Raw genomic sequence first — 18,236 nt, 5'->3', positions numbered from 1 at the left:
ACCCCATTCTAACATACCTTGGAGACTAAAAGAGAATGAACCATATGCACCTTTGCATTTCTTGGGGAAAGGATGGGCTAAGAATGCAATAAAAACAAATGCATTTTCTTTTTCTCACATTTTAAACAGCTCTGAGAGGTTAGGCTGATTAGAGGCCAGTAAATAATTTATATATAGAGAGACACCTGGGTTCAAATTCTGACTAGGGACCAAACTAGACATGATAAGGCTGTACTTTATCCACATCCCTCCTTCATGGGGGTCAGGTCTATCATTTACATGGGAAAAACATGTGTAGAGGAAAGTGGAAACCTGATCTCCCTGCCCATCTTATCTATCTGCGTTCTTCCGCTTTACTCAATTTGTCCAGCTCACGTCTGGTGTCAGAAATGAACTAGGAGAAAACTGCTTAAAGCATAGAACACAGGAAGTTTTTCTCTCTTCCCCCTTGCAAGGAACAGACCCACCCACTTTATTTCTGACGGCTGCCCTACCATATCTGGTTTGGATCTCAGGCAAAGAGAATGGCCCTCAGCAGTGAACCATCTCTTTCCCCCATCTGTAAAAAACAAAAACCAAAACTGACCAAGCAAATAAAAAGCAACAGGGGAATAATAATGATCCTGAGTCACAGAACCCTCAAGTTACATTTCCTCAATTATAGATCTGAACAATTTTTTTAAATAAATAAATAAATAAACCTAGCAACTTACGTCATCCTGACAGTTCAAGGGACACAGACCATCCACATCACTGCACTGGAATACAAGGGGAGGAGTTAAATGGTGTCTCACTTTAGACTGCATTTACCTGGGCATCATTAGGTATTTTTTACAGGAGTAAGGAGCAGGCATGTCTAATTCAGGCAATATTTGCACTTCATAAGCTGGTGTGTTATATCCCCTTTCGGCTTTCTCCACAAGAAGGATCATTTTAAGTAAGCCTATGAAATAAGTGTCCCAGTGGTCTCTTCAGCTCAGCTTCCTAGCGGCAATTGTTCTTTATGTGAATGTGGTTATACTGTGTTTTATCTTAAATTGGATTAAGCTACTTCACCATGCCTTGTTCACCATGACTTTTCTGAAATGTTTCCAACTGAGACATACATATGCAGACATACAAGCAACATGAACCTAGGAGTTTGGAACAAACACCATGCTCTGGTGCTTGCTTCTTACGTTTGTTGCTTCATATGCTGTGTTCAGTGTGGAATGATGAATATTTGGTGCATCAGAGCAAATTTCAGTGTAGGTAAACATGGCAGAACCAGATGCCCTTGATAGTAATAGTAAAGATTGTTACACAATGGAGAAAGCAGTGACAATGTTGGCTGCCTTTGGTTTTCTGGTAACAGTTTGACAAATGATATATGAACATTGTATAGTGTCCTCGGGCACTGTCCATTTGCTTCAGCTGGAGATCTGCAGTAAACCAAAGTTGACATGTGTCACAGCACTGAACCCAACAATACATGGAGGGTTAAATGGTGAGTAAGAAAATATTGTTGGTGCCTGTGGGTTTCATAATTATAATTCATTCTGTGCTTACTGATTTGTCCAGTACAATTCTTCCATGTGTGTTTCCTGCCATGCGTTGGATGATAAATCTGTTGTTGGAAATTACTGGAGGAATATGTTGTGAGGTGTTGCGTAAACTGTGAGTTTTATGTTGGTTGGAAGATTTTAGCATGCTACACACTAGTTTGTTATTATCTTATCTTATTGTTATTATGGGTATGGATATTGCATGTTTATGTATTTGAATATTTCTTAATGTGAATCTTCCGAAAGTTGGCTTCTTGTCTATGTATGTATTTAGATGTATTTGAATTTTTGGTATTGCAAACTGCTTCAAGATCTGTGGATACTAAGCAGTCTATAAAAAGGTAAAGGACCCCTGACAGTTAAGTCAGTCGTGGACAACTCTGGGGTTGTGGCAGGTCATGTGGCCAGCATGACTAAGCCGCTTCTGGTGAAACCAGAGCAGAGCACGGAAACACCGTTTATAGAGGAACTAAATCAGTGGTGGGGAACCTTCAAACTGCAAGGCCTCCCAGTGGAGGAAATTTGGAACATGAATCAGTTTAAAAAAAAAAAAAAAAAAAAAAACACCCCCCCAAACCATGCCCATCTGCCAATCAGCTGATGTCACTGCAGTTGATGGGCGGGGGGGGGGTTGATTCTATGTTGGCTGTTCCCCTGCTATCAAATAGTATGCACAGCAGAAGCAGCAGGTTTTAGCCCTCTCTCATCAGCTCAGTTTGGCTGCATGAATCAATTCCCCTTCTGGGAAGAGCCACATGCAACCAATGCACAGCATGGGGCTGTTTGAAAGCCCCTTTGCACGCAGCTCCGCACTGTTCTTTGAACCTCCTTTGCACACATATAGAAAGCAGCAGGTTTTGACTCCTGTTCATGGGGATAAGAAAGGGTTAAACCCTACTCAGCTTGGCTGCATACACTAAAATCCCCTGCTGGGAATAGATGCACATGACCAAAGTGCAACATGGAACTGTTTGACAGCCCCTTTGCAAGCAGCCCCACTCTGTTCTTTGAAACCCCTGTTTTTGAAAGTTTAAAGAGCAGCTCGAAGCTGCTTAAAAAAGGGCTTTCAATCAGCTTATGCTGCCCTTTGAAGTCCCAACAACTGGGGCTATCACAGTGACATCAGGTTTGACAGGAGGATGGTTCCGCCAAATTGTCAAATCTGGCCAGCAGAGGTGGGGAAATAATATCTGCCTGTCAGCTACAAAAGGTTCCATATTCCTGCACTAATATAAATATATCTGTCTTTTTCACTTTTCTATTTTTTTTTAAACAGAGGACTGTTAGTATCTAAGATACACAAGGGAGAAGCTGATGAAAATGTTGTCTTTTTATTAAAGAACAACGATAATTGAAGAAATCATGGAGCTTCTTAATGTGGATCAGCCATTAAAAAAAAAAGCACATTAGCCCAGGAATCACATGCCTGCTCTGTGGTTAATGGAACAGATTGGGAAAATCTGTCAATAAAAGTACTGCCAAAGGCGCCCTATTGCTGTCAATCAAACCAGCAAGTGTGAAGACACATAGATGATTGAGTGATAATCACTGATTTAATGGGAGAGCTCCATTTTCTTTCTTTTGACCCAATTAAGACATAGAGGAAAGGGAATGTCTGACAGTGTCTATATCCCCAAAGCTGCTTATTCCTCCATCAGGAGGCCAAATCTCAGTTAAAATATATTTTATTAGTAAATGAGCAGGGTCCCCCAATTTTACAGAAGGACACCAAAAAAGACACAGATTGAAATTTTATTATATGAATTGCTATATAAACCAGGAACACTGAAATTTCCACTGAAGTATTTATTGTTATGAGTTTGTGGCTGCCAGACTCCCCTAAATTCCTGGGTCCAGTAGGTGTCAGAATTTAAGCAAGCCTCAGGGAGTTAAACTGGATGCCAGACTCCTAATTCCTGGACCCATCTTCTTGTGCTTCAAAGATTGCCTGAGATATGGGCCATTAAGAAAACAAAGGAAGGATAATGGGCCCTCAAGAAAGCCATGGAGAGGGGGCTCTGTGTCAGATGGCAAATGGGTGGAGGCCATCCGCTAAATCTGAGATAGTTAGAAGAACAAAAGTCAGAGCTAAACAAGTTGATTGTGATGTGACCTAGAGGAAAAGAGTCTGCAGGCTGGTAAAGGCAGGAAGCTGGAGAAAGTCACAGCACAATGGTTGATTTCTGTTGGAATCCAAGGCAGCAGCTATGAGAGAAACAAAGACCTTTTGGGGGGTGTTAATGCTGTGAACCCCTCCATCTTAGGCTCACGTTGCGTATATATGTAAACAAACCACGGTACCTCGTTTCCAAAAGGAAACATGGACCCTGGGTAAGCACCTGGAACCTCCTTGGAGATTGAGGTGTTGTGCAGCTCTATTGTAGATGCCTGGGAGAGGGTAGAAGTAGCAACCCCATAAACAAAATAAGCAGGCTATTTAAAGGTGGGGGGGGGAGCCCTGTCAGCTCTGGTTCATGGTGCCTGTGGCAAAGATTCTGCCATATGTTTCTATTAGATATAGACATTTTCTTGATTTGTACTGGATAAAATAAGCTGTCATCCTGACTGTAACTTTCTTTATTGCCTTGTCATTGTGGATTAGAGCAAGAGGTTATGGCACCCAGACAGCTAATTTGAGATGTAGATTCAACTCAGCACCAACTGAATCCCATTCTTTGATTAAGCTGCACAATCCTGTCAGACAGGAATGCAAATATTTCCTGGAGACAAGAACTGATTGTGATAATCAGATTCCCACTAGTCTATTTACCCTTCCAGGGCCCACCTGCATATTAATTAAGCTGGTAGGCTGTAGAAATTCAATTAAACACTTCTGATTGGCTTTGCATCATATGGAGTGTCATATCTATCACAAAGACAAAATAATCTTTTTTTCCATATTAAGAAAATAGTTCTCCTAGGTGTAGACTGACAGCCTGAAAGGGAGGCGGGGGTTGGGGTGGGCAAATGCTTTTTCAGTTAAAAAAAATCGTCTCCACCTGGTCTTCTGGAAGCAATGTCTACTCTCCACAGGCAATTAAGCTGATTAGTTGTGCCCCAGCCTCCACTGGCACAAAGGAGCAACCAGAAGGAATACATTCTGGGGAAACAGATTGGTATTCTGCTCTTAGAAGCCATGTCTTAGAAAGCGGGCTAAATCCCTAGCTCTGGAAAGATCAAACTTCATCTGATGATGCAGCAGCAAGGCTAGTAACTATTGTGAACTTATTGCAAAGTTGTTTAGAAGTTGCACTGAATCGGACCATGAGCGCAACTGCATCAGAATCAAGGCTTTGTAACTCTAGCTGTTGCTCTAGGCCTGCTGGGGTGGAAAAGCTTAAAATGTACTTGTTCATTAAATATGATAAAGCTCATCAGCCTCTGGTGACTTCATAGGTATTAAGCCATTTCTGAACCTTCAAACTTTTCCCATTATTTGAGTCACACTCTTTAGTGCTTCTTGGCAACTTGCTTTGGTTTGTCTGCAATATTCAGTTACCCTACATATAAATGTATTCAACCCTGACACACAAATGACACACGACTATCAAATTTTCCTGAAGCACACACAGGAAGGGGCTTCTGGGAAATCTCTTGGCCTTCAAAGCTCCTTACTTACATCAGTGTCATTGGGCTGGAAGATGGTAAGTGGAACCATTGACACGCAGAGCATTGCAGAACATAGAAGGGAAGTGGAAAGAGGAGACAAAATGTCCATTAGTGACTCCTTATTGAACCATTATTGACTGCCAGTGAACTAAGAGAAGGCTTCTTACACATGAATGGGTGCTGGAAACAGAGCCAGAAATGTGAGCAAGTTTCTTTTCAGCGCCCTCAATCATCACTTTTTCATTCCCAACTAAACTTTGTATAGTATATAATAACGTATAAATGCACACATGTAAGGAGGCTGATAATGCCAAGTTCTTAATCTGAACTACTTATTTATGACACTTCTCCCTCTGGGAATGAAGTTTTAGCCTCCATTTATTCTCAACTAGACAGTCATTTTGGGGGTGGGGGGGTGGAGCTAGGTCTCAATGTGCACCTTTCCCTAAAATGTCTGTGATTCTGGGATGAATGTGGTTGTTGTTGTGGTTAATTGAATTTTTCCTGCATTCCTGCTTGTTGTTGTGGTTAATTTAATTTGTCCTGCATTCACCTTAAGGTCCCAGGGTGGGTTACAACAACCTAAAATACAACATTAAAAACAGTTTAAAATGACTTACAATCACAAAAATAGGGTGGGTCCTAAAAATATACATCTCAGGTGTAATGCCAGTGTAAAAAAGGTGTGTCTTCAGCATTCAGTGAAAGTTTCCAGACACACCTCTGCGGAGGGAGTTCCACAATAGGGGCTGCCACAGAGAATGCCCTTTCCCAGCCTACCACCATTCCAAGCTTCTGGGGCAACGAAACTATCAAGAGGGGCCCCTCTTCCTATCTTAACACCCAATAGGCTCTATAAGAAAAGAAGCAGTCTTCCAAGTATTTGGGGCTTTAAACACTGGTGTGGCCACGTTAAATTAAGCCCTGAAGTGAACTGGCAGCAAACGCAGCCAGTAGTACAGAAAGCGCTCACAACCATAGTACTATTAGATTGTATCAACAACACCCTTTCAAGTTCAGCCTTAAGAAAATAGTTTGAGGAAGAATGAATGGCAATCTAGAATTAAGCAGAGACAGCATGATGGAGTGCAGTGCAATCAGGGTGGTAGAGGGGAGCCGGTAAAGTTTCTGCCTAAAACCAAACAAGATTTTGAAGGGCTGAATCGGTACAAACGTAATTCCACAATTAAATGTGTCAGCTGCAGTGGATTTAATGCCATGCCAGGCTTGTGACGTTCTGTTAACATGACGTTCTGAGAACAGACTGGCAGCTGATACAGCATTAAAGTTGTCAAAGGATTAGCAAAACGTGTCATTTAAAAACTAATCTATTGCACAAATCTGTTTAATACACATTTTACAAAGGATTTTGTGGAAATGTGGCAAGTAAAACATCACCATATATCACCTTCTGTTTTTGCGCTATACTTCAGCATTCTTACCTGCTGTGTAGCCATCCAAAACTTACGCTGAAGAAATTCTAGTTTAATTTGCACACCCACAGCTATGGGGAAACAAAACAAAGAGGTTGGAGAAAGGGGGAGAGGGAGAGAGAGAGAGAGAGAGAGAGAGAGATATATTTATGTTAGGGAAGGAAACTAAATATTTCCATGCAGTCACCAGAAGAAATCACACCATTTCCAAGTGTAAATGACAGGTAAATGCTGAGTCAGAACATAAAGTGAGAGTCAGGGGTTTAACAAGGTGATGCAAACGGAAACATCAACTGTTGTGCTGAAGTACAGACACCTGCCTCCCACTAAACACTACCAAGATACAACAGGCTGCCAAAACACTTTCCCCTTAGGTTGCTGCAGATTATAAAAGCCATCTGATATAATCATGATTCAAAAGTGCAATATAGGAAAACTCTTAGGCTGAAAACAGAAAATACAGTAATTCTTAAAGAGAGCTGAAAGTGGCAGGAGACAGGTATTGCTTCCCAGGTTCTCTACATGTATTTTGTTTGTTCCAAAGAAGCCTTTGGTCCAAAGGCTTTTGGAAAATGTATAAAATCTGCAAAATCTGTTTACCAGAGGCAAAAGTACACAGGAGCAGTGCTTGCATTTTCAAATTACCTTCAGTTCTTGGAGAGGGGAATCTTTCTCATCTGTTGTCTGCCTAAATTCATCTTGTGTGTTCATGGCACAGGTAAGATCTGAAACTGGGATGTTGGTTCACAGATAAGTCCCCTGGCCTTCATGCCACACTAGCCTCTTTACTCTTGGAATCTGATGCTGGAATGCAGCTTTGAAAGCATGAAAACCACAGAGGAAAGAGTTCTGTGCTATGCGTACATTGAACCTGGCAGCTAGCATCAGGGGCAGAGTACATCATTTTTGCTCTTGGAGCCATGGTGTCAGTGTCCTTTTTTGTCATGTTTCTACTGCTGGTACATCTTAGAGCATTCTTATAATAAAACGAATCTGACTGTTGTGGAATAAGGAAGGGAATTATTTTCTACAGCTGCCTTCTCCCTGAACTCCTGAACATGCACAACCAGACAAGACACAAGAGTCATCTGGGTCTAAGTTGTAAGGATGTAATGGAAGTAGAAAAGATGAGACTGAATTTTTCCCTGGCATTATTGCCTAAATATTCATTGAGTTACACTGAAGAGGCAGCAATGAGGATCTTTACAGAATAATAAAAGGCAGGTTTCAGCCTGAGTGCAAAGCAGGAGCCAGCAAAGAAAGAGCACAAGCCTGGCCCTATGGGAAAGAATTGAGGAGCCTGGCTGGAGGTGAGAATAACCATGAGACATACTCTCCTGTCACTTTTACAGTGCAAATCTACACATCCTGTGTTTACTCAAAACACAGGAAGATAGAGAACTCCTTTGTACCTAATTCATTAAATTATCCACTTAACTCAGAACTGTCTACTCTGACTAGTAGTGAATCTCCATGTTATCATGGATCAAGCTTGTACCTGATCCTTATTTTTTAATTGAATTTTTTTGTGGCAATTCTTGTAATAATACAAATAAAATGACATTAAAGTAAAAGAATAAAATAAAAGGGAGATTTAAAATACGGAAGGGGGAAGTAGGTTGAGGTGTTTTGACCATTTAAACTGGAAAGGCACCCATAGCAGTGACCAGAGGAGGAATGACCACTGAGAGGAGCGGAGATAGAAGAAATACCATGGGGCGTCTGCAGCAGCACAACCATCTCGCATAGCTGTCAACCCTCCCTGCTGTTTCCCAATGCTATAACAAGGAAATATCTGCCCCAGCTGCAACAAAACATGTCTCTCCCATATTGATCTCTACAGCCACAGCAGGCGATATAAGCTTCCAACAGTTTGACCTCACCCCCAAAAGTGCACTCCTACATTGTCTTCTGAAATAGATGGATGCCAACAACAATTCTACTACTATAGATCCATCCTCAGATCTATCATACCCTACAATGGGCCTTATTCCCAGGTAAATATGCACAGGACTGCAGCCTGTGTCACTCCTGTGCCATTTCTCTTTTTTGACCCAGTATTGGTGAGGTGGATTGCTCAGGTGAAAAAGGCAAGATAAAAGACAACCCAGTCTAAAATTATCAGCAGTTGTTATGCTGGAGGGATAGGGTTTATTTATCCCCCCTCTTTAATGGAGTGGGTTCACATAACTCAGTAGTACAGTGGGGAAACTATGAACCTCTAAAAAAAAGTAAAATTAAAATAAAACAATAACTTTAAAAATAGGCTTCAAGATGGCACAGGTATTTTGGTACAGGAAGGAGTATATTATTCACCAGCAAAATCATAGAAACAATAGGTGCATGCAACACAGCAACAATATTCAAAACAGCAGTGCTTATTGCTGTGGAGTTGCTTGTAAAAGGAATAATTACATTTCTCCAGGACTTGGTTCTAATCATTTTGAGGACTGGGATCATCACCACCACCCTCCTCCAATTTTACTAGTTGCTGAGCACTTACCCATAAAAAACTCATATTATTTGGGAAGGACCTGCAAATATCCCTCTGGTGCTATTTGATGGGAAAACATCATAGGCTGTAAATGAGGTTGTTTGCAGATTTGGTTTAAAACACATTCTGCCTTTGTACACAGGGTAAATTCCCTGTTATCCCTTGAAACCATTTAAAGTGAGAATCATTTCCTTTATCACAACTAGATCATATCACTGGCCTGCAGCTTTCTTACAACTCTTGAGTGGATAATGCCAGAACAACAAACCTTGGAAGAACATGAAAGTACTAAGTGTTTCATGTTTTCACCAAAAGAACTCTAAATCCCGGCAGATTGTGCAAATGGAATGAAAAACATGGCAAAGAAGTATTTATTTTCCATCTGTCCTACAGAATACACAAGTAAATCCCACTGCATTTAGTAATTAGCAGGAGGGTCAATACAGTTATGTCAAAAGTGAAGATTACTAAGTAGTTAATATGCTTCATATCAACAAATGGAGAAGGTAGATAAAAGGTGGTGGCGGTGGTGGGGAACAGGGAAGTTTGTGTGTGGGTGGAGTGGGAGTAGGAAGCAAGCCAAAGTTCAGGGCTAGCCATGTAGTACATTCTTGTACAGCAATTTGTACTCAAGCTACCGATACCAGATATGGCACTTGTCACTGTTCGGGCTGCATGCATTTATGCATAGGGTGCATGTGTAAGAGCATAGGGGAAAACATGCTGAATCACAGTGACAAACCAAATGCCCATGAGAAACCTGCAAGCCAAAGCTAAGTGCAACAGCATTCTCCCCACCTGTGATTCCCAACAATCGGTATTCAATGGCCTCTAGCAGTAAGCTTCCCTTGGATTAAAAAGCAACTTACCATGTGGAAAGCAAGGCAGGAAGAAAAGAAGGTGTTTGAGAACACAACGAAAAGCCTCTTTCAGTACACCAAACTAGCTATATGGATCCTAACCTATATTTTATTAGTTCTCTATTACTTGCAACTTGTCCTTCAAAAACATGCAGAAATGGAAGGGATGCATCTCCTTTCCTAGTCACAATTTTACGTAATTTAAAAGGGTATCTCTACCCAGGTAGAAATGTTTGTGAGAGAAGCCGGATATAGATGGCCTCAGACCAGGGATATCCTGTTAGCAGCTTATGGGCCATATCAATCCCCAAAAGCAGTTTGGAACTTGACAGCCCTACGTAACTTAAATGACAACACGGGGAAACCTTTGCCAAAGGTTTCACTTGTAAGGAAAATGTTTTCAAAAGGTGTGAGTCTGAGAAAATGACATTTAAGTTCTCTGACTCACATTTTCTGAATTTATTTCAATAAATGCTTCAGTAAAACATCTGCCCATATGTACTTCTTGAACAGCAAGGTTAACATATGAGAAATGTGGGCAGCTAGGATATGGCCTTTTCCATTGTGGCATGACAACTGTGGAACGCCTGTTCAGGGGAGATGCCAACTGTCTCCATCATTGCCCAGAATCTGTCAGGCACCAAAGGATGTGCATTTCAGTTGGCCTTTGGGGGTATATTAATTTATCTATGTAAATATAAAAGCTTGTTAGCCTAGCATCAATGTTTATGACCAAGAAGGAGGGTCACCACTCCTAGATCTTTCTTTGGTGGCAGAGTAAAACAATAATTTTGGAAAGGAAGATTTCATTGCATGTCTCCTAATCTGAGTAGGTTTCAGTTGGGATGTTTTGGAACATAGTAGGCTAATGGGAGCCAGTTCTTGGAACCACCTTCACATACAATGGTTTTGTAATCTTGGACCCTATTACTGCAACCCATTTTTTCATGCCACCAGGATCTTGTCCATTGTCTCACTGGTTTCAAACTACAGGAAGGAAGGAAGGAAGGAAGGAAGGAAGGAAGGAAGGAAGGAAGGAAGGAAGTTCTGTTGTGCAGTTCCATCTCTGAGCGAGAGACAGAGACAGAAAGATGGCTCCTTTGCACCATAATGGCTAAGAAAACTGGTCCCAGTTACTGTAAGTTAACTGACAATGATAACACATACAATCCCTCAAAATCTGAACCCATTATGCCTTCTCGAAAGACTGCAAAAATTAGTTACTTAGCCTGGCTTTTAATAGCCAGCGCTAAGCCTATTCACACTGCACGTAGTTAAACTTCAAAATTTGCTGCCACAAGATATAGAAATGGCCTCCAGTATGAATGGCTTTGAAAAGGGATTAGACAAATTCCTGAAGACTAAGGCTATCAATTACTACTAGACATGACGACTATGCATGACCTCCAGTATTAAAGGTATTAGATATCTGAAGCAGTGTTCTAGTTGCTGGGGATCATGGGGAGGAGAGTGCTGTTGTGCTAATGTCCTGCCTGTGAAACCACAGGTATCTGGTTGCGCACTGTGAGAACAGAGTGCTGGAACAGGTAGGCCTTTGGTCTGATCCAGCACAGCTTTTCTTATGTTCTTATGGCAGTGGTAATTTAAATTTCATTGGGTGTTTTGTATTGTATTGTTACCCATCGTGAATCTTGGGATGCAGCAGGATAAAAACTGAACTTAATGAAGTCTTGCTGCAGAGTGTTGTTCTAATTTTACTAAGTGTGGCAGACCCGAGACAACTCTTTGAAAATAATTTTCACTTTGTCCATGCTGCAAACTCTATTCCTTTCTACCTGGTTCAATACACTCCTGTCTTCATTATTCTGCCATGGCAGTTGGTTTGCCTTTTTAAAAAGGCATCATTTCATACAGGAGGACCTGAGAGTATCCAGAAAGAGACCTCTTTTGATCTATTCTATCCTTTTAGTAAGTGAAAAATGTCTGCCCATCAAGTGCTTGTCCTATTGTTGCTGAATGTCTAAGAGCCATTATACTTAAAAAGCAACTTCAGAACAGTCTAAAAATAATTAAAAATGGAAGTAAAGCAAATACAATCTAAAAAAAAGGAGAGGTGGCTTTGGAGGGAATGCAGTAAGAGCAGATAGGATGAAGGGTAATTCTTGCTGGACTAAGTTTTGGGAAGGGAAATCAAGGGCAGAAGAAAGAGATGTTTGACAGAAATGAAAATCTGCAGGAAAACAAAAAGGACATAATATGAAAGATTTCATAGAGGTAGCTGAGCAGGTCCTCCTGGACTGATATCCAATCTACACATTATGCAGACTGAGGTGACTGACTAGGGATGGGGAATTATAGCAGGGTGTTTGTACAGGAATCATATTTCTTCATATTGTGTAGCTTAGCTGTCAGTCTCATCCTTACCTAGGAATGCTGGGGATTGAACCTGGAGCCTTTTGCATGCAAACAGATGCTCTACCACTGAGCTATGACCCTTTCACCATACTACTCTTTCTGCCAAGCTGTTGTAGCTGCTAGCTCTCTAAGCAGAGTCAGGTTTTGGTCTATCTTGGAGACATAAACTGTATTTTCTCTTTTCTGCTTTCCAGGTTGCCAAAGAGCCTGGGTGCTGCCTTCCGCTCTAGCCCCCTAACCCCCTACTCTGTGCCTATTCCAAACCCTATTGAAAAACTAGCATGCAGGCAGCCAACTCCTTCACTTTTCACTGTGTTTTTTATTGTGCACAATTAGTCTCCTTTCTTCCCCATACCTCCTGCTGCTTTATAACAAGGGGAAGAAAGGAAGGAGGATGCTTAAATCCCTCCTGATTATCTGCTCCTGCTTCTCAAAAAGGGGTGAAGGGAGTTCAAGCAATACAAAAGCACCTGCTGTTTCCCAAGGAGAAGATGAGGGTAATTCTGAGCTTTCAAGCTCCTGACAGACTCTAAGACTGTAGATGTTTTGCGAGTAGATTCTGCTTGCTTGTCTGGGTCAGCTCCTTCTCACTGTGTGTCTGAATGTGCATGCATGTTCCTCTGTGTGTGTGTGCGCGCACGCACTGCTGCTGTCATCACAGATGTACCCCCAGCTGTCACTCCACCCTGCTCCGTCTCTTCCTCTCTTTTTCTCTCTCCTCTCTCCTCCCCACTTGCCGCTTTCTCGATTATTCAGCTGACTGCCATTCCTATTGCACACTGCTATCTCCCCTTTGCTCCACTGCTGCACTTCCGATGGTTCCAGAGTCTTGGCATCATGCAGGGCGAAGGGGGATGATGCCGAGCGGCGCTTTACGAGCGCTTGCCTGCCTGCCTGCACATTGCTTGCACAGGAACGTTGGGATACCCACAACAGGGTTTGGCAACTCTAAAGAGACTCCATCCCAGCCAGCGGGGAACAGTAAGTAGCGGATCTTGTCACTGTGGTAACATCTGAGTGCTGGGAAAATTGCTTCTACTTGTCTGCCCTTTCCCATTCTGTCCAGAGGGTATTCACTGATTTAGGGAGGGATTTATGAGGCTGATGGATCAATCTCCCTCACTTTCTGTGTGCATGAAAAGGCGATTCTGAGGGCGAACACAAATGACCGAAGCCACGGGGCAGGCGTTTGATTGACAGAGTGGACGGTGATGATGAGTCCAGTGCGGATAGTTGTGGGTAATCAAAGTCAGATGCAGAGGGCTGGAAGAAATAGTGCCTGCCAGCCAGTGATAAGACATAACGCTTCCTCAGTGGCAAAGATCGTTATAGCCTCAGAGAATAGGCACCGTGAGGGTCAGTAGTTTGGATCGCTTTTGCTTATGCCTACCCCACCCCCCTGAATACAGGATCTTCTTGCGTCCCCATCAAGAACAATTTCATATGGAAACTTGCCCAGAAATAGAGGGGTGGAGGGAGGAGAGAAGTACCACTTTAACTAGTGACAGTTTTGTAGGAACAATTTCTAGCATGAGTTGCTTCTTTAAAAGAAAGAAAGAAAGCTGGGCAAAACGAAGATACGGACGAGGAAAATGAAGGAAGAAAAAACACGAGTATGTTTGTGTACTAAGAGCCTGTCCATAGAAAGTTCAGATGCCAGCAAACAAGATTTTAATGTGATAAGGCACTTTCTCTTGGATTTGCTTTTTTGTGCCCCTGTTCCACTGATGCACCGCATGAGAATCACGCTACAAAACATGAACCCAGAGATGCCGTGCCACAAGACGAGCCAAAAATAGTTGTCTCATCCCTTCCCCCCTCCCACTGCTGCCCTGGAGGCTGGTCCCGGAGATCAGTGAACCTTTGTGAAGGTGTCATGCTGGTGGAAGCAGGGGGAGGAAAAGGGCACGGGCTACCTTTTTGTAGTTTTTGATACATAGGAAGGATTTACTCAGAAGAAAGCAGGTGGCACTGAGAAGAAAAGCAGGGAGAAAAAGGGGAGGAGAGGGCTTTCTAATCATTCCCCCTCCTCTCTCTCTCTCTCTCTCTGTGTGTGTGTGTGTGCAAACAAGATCACAGAAATGTGTGTGCTGAATGAGACAGAGTGCACACATGCATGTCTTCTTCACAGCAGCCTGCCACAATGCATCCATTTCATTGCCTGCCTTTATTTATTTTAAAATTAAAGTAGAAATTGTTTGGACCTCAGATGATTTCTAGACTCACTTACCCTGCAGGGTATGGAAATATTGTTCTATGGTATTGCAGTTTGCCATAATAATAATAATAATAATAATAATAATAATAGGAATAATAATGTTTTAGACCCGCACCCACTGAGAGCCTATTATCTATCTATCTATCTATCTATCTATCTATCTATCTATCTATCGTAACAACCCTGTTAGGTAGGCCAGTATTATGATAGCCATGTTATGTGAGGTGGAGGATAAGGTTAAGAGATAGTGACCTCTTTTAATGGGCTCATATTTCATATTGAAAAGGGGGTTTATATATCACTCTCTTCACCACCAGTGAAAGGCTGGAATGTCAATAGTGGGTGGAGCCATAGCCAATTAATTCTAGTTTTGTCTCCATCTTTCTCTTTGCTGAGTTTATCGAGGGCAACACTGAAATTAAGAAGGAGGCAGCCGATAGGAAATGCTACCCACTGGATTGGTTTTAAGTAAGAAGGCAAGTGATTGAGGGCAGACTGAGGTTGGTGGGGCACCACCCTGTTTGCCACAAGGGACAAGCCCCTCCATTGTTTACCATGCCACCTCTCAAAAATCTGGATCTGAACTTTCCCCATACTTTGAGAGTAATGGGCCATGTCCCATTTTAGTCATAAATCTAGTCACAAACAGGATCAGTATATCTTACCCTCAAATAATTATCTGCGACTTGTGCATTTCAGAAAAAAAAACTTAGGAGTTAGTTCAAAGCTGGGGAAGCAGGGACAGATGCTGTCCAAGGTGCTGTTATACAATAGAAAGGGGGATACTTTGCACACTTTAGAATACATGGACAGATTTGTCACAAAGGTAAGAAAACTAGGGGCTCCTCTTTTGTCAGCTGAGGTCATTCCAGAAGCAGAGGCCACTTTGCTCTGGAGCTTTGCTGCTAGGGTCCATTTTGCAAGACTGGATTGTTCTGCAACTGCCAAAAATGAACAATGTTTTCTAGTGGATTATTTCAAGTGAGTGAAGGGCCCGAGGGAATTGTATCCCAGATTGACATTATTGCAGACACTATAAGCAGTCACCATTCTACCCAAGGCAGTTAAAATAAATCCAGAGAAAGGATCTGCATGGAGGAAAGCCCAAACAATTTTGTCGTCTCCTAGTAGCATACCCTCGCTTTCACTCTGAAAACTGCCTGCCTACTAGTGCACTGAATTAAGATTTATGATTCCTTAATAATAAGATGTCTCCCTTTCAATATTTCAAACCTCCATTAAGTTATTTTCTAAGCCTTCTGCAGCACTCAGATACTGTGGTAGGAGGTGTGAACATGTCAAAACTCAAGCATGGAATGGTGGGTGATGTCTAGATGAAAGCATATGGTATATGATGACAGTACTGAGGGAAGAGAGGAAGTCAGTTATTGCATGTGTGAAGATGTAATAACCACATCAGCACCAAGCAGCCCCTCTGTTCCCTGAAGGCATAACACAAATGAGGCCCTCTTTTGCTTATTTTGGTACCAGGGTGCAAATTCTTTTCCTGGGTACAATTTGTCCTGCTACAGTCTCTCCATTGGAGCCAGAGCCCTAAATTGCCCTCAGTAGCACCCACCAGAAACATCAGCCATTTACAGCAAAATTCTACGCATGTTTACTCAGAAGTAGTTGAGTTCCCAAGTAAGTGTGTACAGGATTGCAGCCTAAGTCTCTTAAAAGTAGACATAGCCTTCAGGACTGGCAAAGTGGGAGCATCCACAAGCACTTTATATAATGTACTTCAATCTTGTGGGGTCTCAAAATATGAGACCTGGATAGCTTGGCCAGTTCACAAAGCATTAAGAATATAGGATACTGCCTTACATTGAGTCTAACCATTAGTCCATCTAGCAAAGTACTGTCTGCACTGACTGGCAGTAGTTCTCCAACATTTCAGATAGGGAGCTCCCACAGCAATATGTAGAGATGCTGGGAGTTGAACCCAGGGGTATTTTCCATGCAAATCATGTACCACTGAGTCATGGCACTTCCCCTGAAGGCATGGGCTGTGAGGAAAGAGGATCCATTCTAATGAGCCATGTGGCAGCATTTCAAAGCACTTCCCACTTTCCTGATGGTCTCTTAATTGTCCTTCTGAAGCACTTGGCTTTAGTGTGTATCACATGGGTTCTGCACGGGAATCTCAAGGAACACTCTGGGGGGCTAGAATGTCCCCTGTGGAACCTGCTGGAGATGCTTAAGGCTTCTTCCGAGTTGTGGCATGCAGTGTGCTTATACCACAGCAGTTAATCAAGTGAAGCAAATTCATGAAGCTAATTGAAGCAGAAAGAGGAATAAGCAAAAGTCCTTTTCAGAGTTCAGTATAAATATAGTGCAATTTAAGGAGGAGGGTGAGCCTTCCTCTGGAACTTTGCTAGCAGCTGTAAATGCAGATTTAAAAAAACCCTTAGGAATGAAAAGTGGCTCCCATATTATTGTTGACATCTTTTGCTATTTCACATCTTGATGTCTGTGGTGATGACTTTATGTGCAAAAGCCCTCACAAAACACAGAGGCAGCTATCCAGCTTCTAACATACTTCAAGTCTGAAGTGTGGCCCTTCACTATTCGCTCACTCTTCCCAGACTGCCTTTCTCCTTGGCTGGCAAAATGGCTCACAGCTTTTCATATGCCGATAGCTCTGATCAGATGGAAGACAGGAAAAGCAAGGCCAATGGGACTAGGGTGAAGTGTACTGGAATTAAGGAAGGATAAACTAGAAAGCTTTCAGGGTGTCAAGATTCTCATTGTGAAGTTCTGCTCCCAGGAATGAAAGTGATATATGTAACAAAGAACCATTTGGGCTTTTTTCTCCTGTAATTTTTTGTAGGAAAAAAAGTGTACAGCTGCCCCTCAAATATGCAGAAGCCGTGTATCCTTTTAATGATGCATTTCTGCTTACAGGGATATTTAAATTGCAACTCTGTCATTGGAAAATGTTATGTTTAACACACACCCCTGCTAGCACACTCACCAGATTTATGAATGCTTTGTGGAACACAACTGTTTCCCACCCACTGCACCAATATCTGCACCATTTTAGAGTGTTTAATTATCAAGAATTTAATTGCTCCCACATGGCCTCACTCAAATGTGTGAGCTTTTATCTCTTTTTCAAAAAGGTGAATACCAGCTCCTTCCTCATAGCCCTACCATTTTGTGGCCATTTGCTTTAAAAAATAGATTATATTTATTTTCATGGGAGGTTGATGCTACCTTTCTCCAGTGCTATGATTCTATGCTGACTGGGATTCCCTTCCTTCCCTCCCCCAAAATCTTCCTGGCAGCAAGTCTTCCGACTATGCATGATGTAGGATTAGTGACTAGCACTTTGGCATCATGTTTATGCACATACTGAGGACAATTTTGTTTAAGAAAGCTTTATGTGACACAGTCACTTATCAAATATTAAGTTTAGATCTGTAGAAATTGTTGTATTGTTTTTAGACTTTGCAGGAATTGTTGTATTGCTTTAGAGTTTGTGGAAATGGTTTTATTGGTTGTTGTTTTTTAGAACTTGCAGGTTTTGTATGTGTTGCATTTCATTTTTATCTTGTTGTATGCCGTTTTGATGACTTCAGGCTGTGAAGCAGTTCATGAAGTTGTAAAATAAATAAATAAATCTAATACACGTTTTGGAAAGTTTTTTGTTTGTATCTGGACACCTGTCAATATATCACAACCAAATTTTGCATGGTA

General features: G+C 41.9%; 2 protein-coding genes across 2 annotated transcripts in view; one reads left to right on the top strand and one right to left on the bottom strand.

The window, feature by feature from the left end:
- The window catches only part of CACNA2D4 (calcium voltage-gated channel auxiliary subunit alpha2delta 4), a 172,816-nt gene that overhangs the window by 25,783 nt on the left and 128,797 nt on the right, over positions 1 to 18,236 (bottom strand). The window contains exons 28-30 of the mRNA XM_033162586.1: positions 6,596 to 6,657; positions 5,164 to 5,178; positions 714 to 758 (exon numbers count right to left, since the gene is read on the bottom strand). Of these exons, the coding sequence (XP_033018477.1) occupies positions 714 to 758; positions 5,164 to 5,178; positions 6,596 to 6,657 (122 nt within the window). The remainder of the gene's footprint in view (positions 1 to 713; positions 759 to 5,163; positions 5,179 to 6,595; positions 6,658 to 18,236) is intronic.
- Positions 12,967 to 18,236, top strand: part of LRTM2 (leucine rich repeats and transmembrane domains 2) — a 36,137-nt gene continuing 30,867 nt past the window's right edge. The window contains exon 1 of the mRNA XM_033161583.1: positions 12,967 to 13,297. The gene's annotated coding sequence lies outside the window, so the exon portion shown is untranslated. The remainder of the gene's footprint in view (positions 13,298 to 18,236) is intronic.

Source organism: Lacerta agilis, chromosome 10 (assembly GCF_009819535.1).
Source record: "Lacerta agilis isolate rLacAgi1 chromosome 10, rLacAgi1.pri, whole genome shotgun sequence".
Taxonomy (NCBI): Eukaryota; Metazoa; Chordata; class Lepidosauria; order Squamata; family Lacertidae; genus Lacerta; species Lacerta agilis.
The sequence above is the reverse complement of the archived record's forward strand: the minus strand, read 5'-3'. Positions and strand labels throughout refer to the sequence as shown.